General features: G+C 41.9%; 1 protein-coding gene across 2 annotated transcripts in view; it reads left to right on the top strand.

Annotated features, from left to right (window-relative positions):
* Positions 1 to 264: 264 nt before the first annotated feature.
* gls2 (glutaminase 2) overlaps positions 265 to 10,472 on the top strand; it is a 28,186-nt gene continuing 17,978 nt past the window's right edge. Inside the window, exons 1-5 of one of the 2 annotated variants that reach the window (XR_010003016.1) lie at positions 265 to 543; positions 5,497 to 5,596; positions 7,395 to 7,516; positions 9,629 to 9,758; positions 10,309 to 10,388. Coding sequence is in view for 1 of the 2 variants with exons in the window: in XM_008103989.2 (XP_008102196.2) it covers positions 377 to 543; positions 5,497 to 5,596; positions 7,395 to 7,516; positions 9,629 to 9,758; positions 10,309 to 10,388 (599 nt within the window). In the remaining variant the exon portion in view is untranslated. The remainder of the gene's footprint in view (positions 544 to 5,496; positions 5,597 to 7,394; positions 7,517 to 9,628; positions 9,759 to 10,308; positions 10,389 to 10,472) is intronic. The other variant, XM_008103989.2, reaches the window with a different exon arrangement.

Here is a 10,472-nt window from a genome sequence, read left to right as displayed (position 1 = left end):
TTTATACGCTCTTCATCCTTCTCTGCCAAAGAGGGCCAAACTACAGCTCCTATGAATCCATAGCATTGATCCATGGCACTTAAAGGGGTGTCAAATTGTATTCATTTTATAGAGGCGCATCTGGAGGAACAAATGGGCAAATCACAGCCCTTCCTTCCCTCCTTCATTGGATCCGTTCCTTCCTCCTTTCCCTTGATAGGCTAAGATTCCAGTCTATCACTCCATTAGGCCGCCTTATTTGGCGCGCCTTCAATCTACGCTGGGGAAGCCCGAGGAGTTGTGCTCTTAAAGGGCCAGGCGCTCCTTTTGCGCCCTGAGCTGCTGTCTCCTCTCCCTGGGCTTCGGAGGCTTGGAAGAAGGAGCGCGTCCTGCAGCCATGCGCCCCATCAGAGCCCTGTCCATGCTGTGGCAGCCTCGCCGGGGGACCCAGGGCCAGGGGGGCCAAGGAGTGGGGCCCCCCGGTGTCTCCTCCTGGACTCCGGGCAGAGAGGCGGTGGGGAATGGCCGGCACCATTTGCAGCAGCCGCAGCCCATGTCTGACCAGTAAGGGATGCACGACCCATGAGCCATCCTCGGTCGCTGTGGTTGTGTCATGGTGTCTCCATGCCTGATGTGTGTGTGTGTGTGGTGCATCTACACTGGAGAATGGATGCACTTTGACACCACTTTGACTGCTATGGAAATCCTGGGAGTTGTAGTTTGGTGAGGCCCTTGTATTCTTGGGCAGAGAAGACTAAAGATCTCATAAAACTACAGCTCCTGGGATTCCATAGCATTGAGCCATGGCAGTTAAAGTGGTGTCAAACCGCGGCCCCTTCAGCACTGCCATATAATCCAGATTATCAAATCAGATAATTCGGATTATCTGTTTTGATCTGGATTATATGAGTCTACGCTGTCATATAATACAGTTCAAACCAGATAATCTGTATTTTTATGGCAGTGTAGAAGGGAAGAGAGTGTAGATGTAGCCTTGGGTATTGGGAAGCCTAAAGAAGAGACTATTCTGGTTTTACTTTCATATGCCAATTTATAACCTTTTATTCTTGGTGGCGGTGGCTTTTCAACCTGTGAGATGGAGTCAAAACTGAAGAACCCCTGCTTCAACACAACCACATTGTCCACATTAAAAAGGGACAACCTGAGCCTCAACAACCCAATCCAGAAAAGGGAGTATTTGGGAAAATCAGTGATAGCTTCTCTCCCAATGTTCCTTGATGTTAGTGTTTTGGGATCTGTCACAGGGGAGTTCTGGCAACCCAAATGAATTGTGTAGTAAATCGTTCTGAGGTCCTTTGCCACCATTCTAAGGGCCCTTCTACACTGTCATATATTCCAGTTCAAAGCAGGCAGATACTGTGGGATTTCCTGCCTTGATATCCTGGGTTATATGGCTGTGTGGAAGGGCCCTAGAAGGGGTCTAAGGAAAAAGTTAACTAGTGCAAACAATGGGTTGCACCACAGAAAGAAACCCATTTGCTATAGGGCCCTTCCACACAGCTATATAACCCAGAATATCAAGGCAGGAAATCCCACAATATCTGCTTTGAACTGGAATATATGGACATATGGACTCACATAACCCAGTTCAAAACAAATATTGTGGTATTTCCCACTTTGATATTCTGGGTTATATGGCTGTGTGGAAGGGCCCCTACACTGCCATATAAAATCCAGATTATCTGCTTGGAACTGAATTATATTGCAGTGAAGAGTCATATAACCAAGTTCAAAGCAGATAATGTGGATTGTCAGCTTTGATAATCTGGGTTATATGGCAGTGTAAAAGAGGCCCTAGTAGACCACAAGATAAACAATGACTCGGTAGCTTAAAAAGCCAATGTGATTCTAGTCTACATCAATAGGAATATAGTGTCTAGGACGTTATAGTAAGCAACTTCATTCTGTTGTGGTCAGGCCTCACCTCTAATACTGTCTCCAGTGCTAGGCAACACAATTCAAGAAGGATATTGAGAATCTGGAATGTGTCCAGAGAAAGGCAACCAAAATGATTCAGCTATGAGGAGTGGCTGAGGGGGCTGAGCATGTTTAGCTTGGAGAAAAGATAACTGAGGGAAACATGATAATCATGTTTAAATATTTGAAAGGATTTGAAAGGATGTAACATTGAGCGCCTAGTGGCGCAGCAGATTAAACTGTTGAGCTGCTGAACTTGCTGACCAAAAGTTTGGCAGTTCGAATCCGGGGAACAGGGTAAGCTCCCGCTGTTATTCCCAGCTTCTGCCAACCTAGCAGTTCGAAAACATGCAAATGTGAATAGATCAATAGGTATCGCTCCAGCGGGAAGTTAAGGGTGCTCTCTATGCAGTCAATCCAGCCACATGACTTTGGAGGCGTCTACAGACAACGCCGGCTCTTTGGCTTAGAAATAGAGATGAGCACCAACCCCCAGATAAGGATACGACTAGACAATGTCAGGGGGAAACTTTTACCTTACCCAACATTGAAGAAGGGGCAAACTTGTTTTCTGCTGCTTTGGAGACTATTTGCACCAAGTAATGGATTCAAACTACAGAAAAGGTCACTTCTGAACATTCTAACAGTAAGAGCTGTTTGGCTGCTGCCTCAAAGGGTGATGGTGTTTCTTTCTCTGGAGGTTTTTAAGCAGTGGCTGAATGGTCATCTGTCGGAAGTGTTTTGATTATGCATTCCTGCATAGCAGAAGGGGGTCAGACTGGTTGATCTCTTCTAACTATGATTGCATGAGGGATTCTTACAATTCTGAAGGGATCTAGTAAGCCAGCAGTGGTATGTGCGAGTAAATAAAACATCCATTATAACCTTGAACGATGACAAACGTCAGAATTTGACCTGGGTATGTTTCCATAACATGATAATTTTCCATTCTGTGCAGGAACAGAGAAGATAAGATGCCTGAGATTAAAACCTCCAGAGATGCGCATGAAGCAAGTCACTTTCTTGGCGGCTGATAACTTTTGACAGTTCTGATTACATATTTTTAGTGCATGAGACGTCTTAAAAAATGCTAAGCATCTCTCCAGTTGTACCAGTCCAACTGGATATTACTGGTGCTATTCCCTTAAGAAATATTGGCTTCCATAGGTGCATTCCCTTGATGGCAGACTTGGTTCCAAATTTTTAAAAAAGAGATAAAAGAGAAAGAGAAAAAGAGAAAGAGAAAACCCTCAAGCTTTGGTGTTACTTTGTGGCTTAGAGTTTGATAGTTTTGAGCCTGTGGGAATAAAACTTTTCTAAGGCAAGAAACGTCTGCTATTCCTAGAAGAATGTTTCAATATTCAAGAAATATGAAATAATTATTAAGTTATAGTAGGGAAAAAATCTATTTACTAGATATTGTCAAGGGAAAGTATTATATATTTCGCTTCCATTCTGTTTTCCCAAAATTTAACAGAAAATTCATTTTTCATAGTCTCTATTTGCTATGCCGTATATTAATTTCTATTCACAACTTTCTGATTTGGTAGATTCAGGTCACACAATAGGAAATTCAAGTGTATATTTCCATGAAGATTGTTTTGTGGCAAACAGTTTGTCTGTTCAAGGAATAGTTTTTGATCCAGATGCACATGATAACAGTAGAGTCAAGTTATTCTCACTGATTGTTTCTCACCTTTCTTTGTCCAAATCAAAAATTATAATCCCAGGGCAAAAAAAATTCAGTCACTGACTCCTTTTCACATTTTTTGGACTTTCACTGAATTATATTTTACATGATGTCCTCTCTTATTTGGAGGGAAGGAGTCAATTTCAATGGTCTGTTGTTCAGAAGTGTGGTCAGTCAGGCTCGGGATTGTGCATTTACCTGCTTTCTTCTCCTTTGTACACTGACCCAAGGGTACAACTCATCAAATATATAATTATGACTAAAGATATACAAGAGAAATTTCTTCCTTGGGGTTGTGTACAAAGGGCAAGATAACAAGTGATGTGCACGAAACTGACTAACCATAATATCAGACACATGGCAATAGTGGTGTGCCCAGATTCCTCTCCAAATAAGTGGAGGAAATCACCTAAACTTTAATTTAGTGAAAGCCAAGCTAATTTGGCAATGAGTTAGTGCTTTATTTATATTTTATTTCCCCGGAATAAGTATTTTTGAACTTGGCAAACCTGGATTTGGAAGTTTTAGTTTTGGGGGAAAGGCAAGAAATGTTGTTAGTAAGATAAACAAGAATCAATCCTGGATAATTCTCAGAGCTTAGAAAATATAGCTTTTAAAGGCAAATGTGTCCTACAACTTTTCTGCTAAATGGTGGGATATTTTCAACAGACAATAGGAAATGCACGTGTGCATTCGCAGCCTTAAACTAAACAATTCTCTTCTACACAAATTTTCTTTGTTGTATACTCTGAAACTATTGTATAATATGGTACAAAGGAGAGAAAGCAAATTGATTTGCAGTGAAGGCTCTCCATTTGTTGAAAAGCTGTGGTCAAAATACTTTTGGCAAACTGAAGTTGGCTACCCGTGATCTAGGACTCTATACGCAGAGACAGCAAAGATCTAGATTGAGGCATGAGGGCAGAGCCAACCCTATCTCATGGCGCTTCCACACAGCCATATAACCCAGAATATCAAGGCAGATAATCCACAATATCTGCTTTGAACTGGATTATCTGAGTCCAGACTGCCATATAATCCAGTTCACACAGCTGCGTGGAAGAGGCTTCAGGCATCAAATTTAAGTTATTATGAAAGGACAGCAAATTGCTTAATGGGTCTAAGTTATTATTTTATTGCCAGGGGAAACGAGAGGTTCTCTTATGGGGTTTCTGCTTAATGTGCCAGAATAATTAACAAGCTTTGTGTACTATGCACATTAAGGGGGAAGAATAGATTCACAGAGCTGGAAGAGACTATCTAGTCCAGTCCCCCTGCCATGCTGGAAAATATAATCAAAGCACCCCTGACAAATGGCCATCCAGCCTCTGCTTAAAAACTTGTAGAGAAGGAGACCACTATTCTCTGAGGCAGCAGTATATTCATCTGCCAAAAAGTTCTTACCATCAGGAAGTTCTTCTGAATATTTAGGTGGAATCTTTTTTCCTGTAATTGGTTTCTCTATTGGCATCCGTATCCATGTCCTTTTTAGGGGCAGCCCTAGCTAAAAAGGATTGTCTCCAATTTTATTCACAACTCTGCACACATCTCAGTTATTCCATGTTTTGAGGCAAACGTCAACATTTGGCAAAGTTTTCCCCCCACCTATTATTTCCATGGAAATGGATGAAGGTGAGAGGGGAACCCAGTAAGTATGAAATTATGCTGCTTGCAGGGGACGTGTTTCCTGGCTCTTTCTGTAGCGAATGGCTTTAGTTTGCTCTCTCACTGTTCTCCACTTCTTTTCCTGGGCAATAGATACAGACTTCCCATCCAACTCTTTACTGTAAATCTCTTGGAGAGGTTGGCTGTACCTGCAAAGCAGTAGGAAAATGTTCTAAAATAAGTATTTTTGGATGCACTCCATAGTAACTCTCTTCTCTTCCTAGGGATCTGTCTGCAAATGGGATGCTGCCCCGTCTTAGTGACCTTCTGTTCTACACAATCGCTGAGGGACAGGAGAGCATTTCTGTCCATAAATTCATCAGTGTAAGAACTGAACCGTCTTAATGAGTGAAGTGGGAAAGGTGGAATGGACTTGTTCACTTATGATTTATTCATTGGATCTATAACCCATCCTTCTGCCAGAATGGGCCTTGTAAATCCTTTTACTGTTTAGGCAGTGTTGGAAAATGATTAGTCTGATGTCAGAATTCTTTCTCTTGCAATAAATGGTTTTTAAAACATAGCCAAATACCTTTTAAAGTTCTAAGAACTGGATTTATGTGGGGTTTCAAGGATTTATTAACTTCCCCCTTTGACATGGAATTTTCCTGCATTTTTAAAAGGTGTTTTCCATCAAAATGGCCCCACTTGGTAAGCCTGCATGAAAGATATTTACTTAAAAGACAGAACTCTGCCCACATTAACTCTGCTTCTACCCCAAAGAGTATGATGAATGGGACCACCAAAGAGCATGGGTAAATTGCTCTCAGCATCAACAAATTTATCTCCCTCATTAAATATGTGCAGATATAATCTATTAACATAAGAAATTGGGATCTGTTGCCGTGTGCACCCACACAATGCCACTTGCAATAATATATGACTAATAAATCTAAATACAGTACAACACCAGTACCCATGGGACCCATAGCCACAGTTTCCCTTATTTGCATCTGATAAAATATGTCATCTTGGTATTTTAGAGGTCCTCCAAGCAACTCTACAGTATATTTCAGCTGGAAGTTTTGATGGTGTCACCCTGGAGGACCTAGAAAATTCCTTGAGAGGATAGCGCTCTATGAATTTCCTAGGCCTTTCAGGACAACTATGTAGCAACCTTGGGCAGAAGTTTATTTCAATAGGGTTTCCTTAGGGCCAGACTAGCACAACGGGTTAAACTGCCTGCTATAGAAGATCCTGCCGACCAGAAGGTTGGCAGTTCAAGCCCAGGTCGGGGTGAGCTACTGCCGTCAGTCCACCTTCTGCTCACTTAGCAGTTTGAAAACAACAATGTAAGTAGAAAAATAGGTACCGCTTTGGTGGGGTGGTAAAGGGCACCCTGAAAAACATGCTGGCAAAAATCCAACCAGGAAAGGAGTCCATGGACGACGGGCTCCTCAGCGTGAAAATTGAAGCAACAGTACCTCCCCATGGCTGAGTCGAGTACAGCCGGATGCCGGAGAAGAAAAGAGAGAAGCCTTGCCTCTGTTTATGTACTGTCTGTCTCTGTCAATTGTATAACGGCATTGAATGTTTGCCATATGTGTACCTGTAATCTGTTCCTGAGTCCTCTTGGGGACATAGAGAGGAATATAAATAAAGTATATTATATTATTCCTATTTCCACTGCAAATTCAGAAATGTATCTTCTGCATATATGTGGGTTGTGGTGTATGTAAGCTATTATATTCAGCTATTTTAGTGTTACATGAGAATCTTATTCCAATTGCTGGAAATCACTATGATGAAGACTGACACAAGATAACTTGTAGATAGACACAACTTTTGGAGTGCAAATATTAAAGTATTTTGTCAGTTACAAAGGACACATATTCCAGTTTTGTCTTTAAAAATAATTCACAGACATCACGTGATAAAAGATTGACACTTGTTTCTTTTTTTTCCTATCAAATAAGAGTCATTTTTTAAAAAACGATCAAAAGTTTTCATGACTGGTATGTTCCTATATGTCTGGGCATCAGGAGTTCACACAATGCCAGGATCTCACAAGCAGTTACAATGCAATCATGGCATATAATTTTATAATATAAAAGCCCTCTTATGCTTGGTACTATAGCTCCATTGCCATGTCTTTATCCATGTCTTCCTCTTCTCAATTCAGGCTTTGCAAGGCACCGGCCTTTGGACCTCAGACCCCCGCCTCCGCGACTGCATGGATCTGGTGTGGAAAACAGCTCAGGACTCTTGCACTGGAGGGATGCTGAACAGAGAGCTTTTCCGGAGGTGTGAGTCACAGCTGGATGGAGTGCACTGTTGTTGTGGTTCAGACTTTGGCTGTGGGAACAGAAATTCTCAATTACTAGCAGCTTCAGTCCTTACAGTGATCCTCTTCCTATTCTCTCCTCCTATTGTTCTTTCTTTCCCCTCCCTCACCAGTCCACGTAACCCAGTGGTTCTCAACCTGTGGGTCCTCGGATGTTTTGGCCTACAACTCCCAGAAATCCCAGGCAGTTTACCAGCTGTTAAGATTTCTGTGAGTTGAAGACCAAAACATTTGGGGACCCAGAGGTTGAGAACCACTGACCTAACCCCATGGGAGAGCTTCTTCTCTCCAACAGAACTAAATGCTCTTTCTTGCCCGTTACCCATCTTGCTGCATTTCTCTTTCCCTCTCCTCAGTCTTTTCACCCAACCTCCACTTCCTTTTCTAGCTGATATTTTAATTCTTCCCACTTTGGTGCTTGTTCAGCCTTTCTCTTTGTGTACTTCTCCTTTTCCTCTTACCAAGCTTGAATAGCCGCCTCTCTCCCCTGTACTTTCTCAATCCCCATTCTGCTCTATAGGAGGACAAAATGAAGACATAGCTTGACAAATAAAAAAGTCTGTCTTCTCATATTAAAAATATCCTCCCTTTCCCAAATTTTTAGTATTGCAGTAACTGAAAACTCCACCTGAGCACTTAGAAGCAGAGTTTAGACATCCAAAGAAAAGAAGTAGGCAAAGAGGCAAGGGAATGCGGACACAGCAGGTGTAAAAATGAACTATTTTTGGTGTGCCATTCTCTGCAGTGCTATAAATTTGGGTACTGAAGAAAATTTCCCCCATGTCCTTGTTTAGGATATCTGCCTGCTAGTGACTGCAGATAGATTTAAATTGCCGTAACTAAAATTACTTCATCCCTTTCAAAGGTTCATGTGCAGGGATTCTGTACTATGTAAGCCAAATTTATGGTCTCGATCTATGTTGGAGATGGAAACAAAGAAGCATTCTTCCTCTGTTCTTGTTATAGGGATTAATATTTGAAGGCAAAGCGAGCCTCCCATTTCCATGATCCATCCCATGGCACTTGTATTCTTTTAGACTTTTTTCTTCTCCTCCTAATCACACCCAGGTTTTCACTGATGACTCAGACAATGTCATCTTCCATTTATAATCTTCCCACATTTTCTCATTTCTCATTCCATCTATTTTCTGGTGAGAAAAAAAAATCAATTCCTATCTTCACATGCACATACCAGCACTCTCCCCTATGACATCCAGTTCATCTTGACCATATTCTTAGTCATACACCTCTACCTTATTTGTTACTCAATAGTAACAAATACATAATTATTACCAATACCTTTGCCTTCAGAAAAGTAAAAGAAAACCCTCACAATTGGGGGACATTTCTAACTCCTTTTTCTTTGTGGGTGAGGAATGTACTTATTATTCTGTTCCAGACTTCACTACCAATAATTTATTGTAAAACAAGACTCCTCTTGCATTTTCTTTTAGCTCTGGAGTTCACTTATGGGGAAGTTAGTTAGAAGTTGCATAAGAGTTATCTGTCAAAAGAACAGAGGAAGCTAGAGTCAGAGATAAACCAACTACTTTTTAAAAAACTGGAAGTAAGCTTGCTGCCTCTTTCACAGATTTTCAGACTTTGAGAAAATGCAACTCACATAGGCACTGCTAAATTGATCTGGAGCTCCCAGTGGCATAGTGGATTAAACCGCTGAGCTGCTGAACTTGCTGACAGAAAGGTCAGCAGTTCGAATCTAGGGAGCGGGTTGAGCTCCTGCTGTTAGCCGCAGCTTCTGCCAACCTAGCAGTTCAAAAACATTCAAATGTGAGTAGATCAATAGGGACCGCTTTAGTGGGAAGGTAACGGCACTCCATGCAGTCATGCCGGCCACGTGACCTTGGAGGTGTCTTTGAACAATGCCGGCTCTTTGGCTTAGAAATGGAGATGAGCACCAACCCCCAGAGTCGGACACGACTAGATCTAGTAAAGTTAGTTGGCTTCCAGGGCAAAGGCATTTGAAGATTGTTAAAAATGGGCAGTGCTGATGAGAGTCCAAATAGGCCTTCTATATTTTTTTATATCGATACATTAATGCTTTCTGTCCTCAGGTGTGTGAGCAGCAATATTGTCCTATTGACCCAGGCCTTTAGGAGGAAATTTGTCATCCCTGACTTCCAGGAATTCACCTCTCATGTGGAGCAGATTTTTGAGAAGACGAAAGGGCTCCAGGAGGGCAAGGTAGACACACACAAAAAAAGAAAAAGAAAAAAAGGAGCAAGCAGTGTCTCTAGATTTTAAGTAATAGCAAGTCACTCCTCACAACTCTCAGAAGGAACCAGAGAGATAAGAGAGAAGGAAGGTGGGCATACTGCAGCTATCCTAGGTGGAAACAGCAGCATGGATATGTGGGCTTTGAGGCCTGCACTATTCAAGTTGGAGGTCCCTTGACTCATGCTGGTCTCCAAACCATTGACTGCTGGTCCATAGAGAATTTTCAGGATAGAAGGAAACAGTGGCCAATAACAACTGGTCAATGGGAATATTGGGGAAAAAATTGCTGGTTCTCACGGCAGATGGCTAAATAATATTTTTTTCTCAAGAATTGTGATTATGAAGAAAGTTTCCTTTAAAATGTTTTGTAACTGGAGAAACAGGGAGTGTCAAATAATATGAACGTTGCTGGGGATGATGACTCAAGGGAAGCTGCCTATGCCTCCATCAGCTGGGCATGTGTACTTGAAGTGAGACCAGTGAACACCCCTTTGCTAAACTTTTTCTTTCTTTCTAGGTTGCAAATTACATCCCACAGCTGGCCAAATGTAATCCAGACATCTGGGGCATTTCACTTTGCACAGTAGATGGACAACGGTGAGTGGAAGGACTCAACATTGCGGGTTGAGAAGCAATGCCACATCTCTCCCTGCTGGGTGCGTGGTATTCATGCAATGGAGG

Source organism: Anolis carolinensis, chromosome 2 (genome assembly GCF_035594765.1).
Source record: "Anolis carolinensis isolate JA03-04 chromosome 2, rAnoCar3.1.pri, whole genome shotgun sequence".
In the NCBI taxonomy this organism is placed as follows: domain Eukaryota; kingdom Metazoa; phylum Chordata; class Lepidosauria; order Squamata; family Dactyloidae; genus Anolis; species Anolis carolinensis.
The sequence above is the reverse complement of the archived record's forward strand: the minus strand, read 5'-3'. Positions and strand labels throughout refer to the sequence as shown.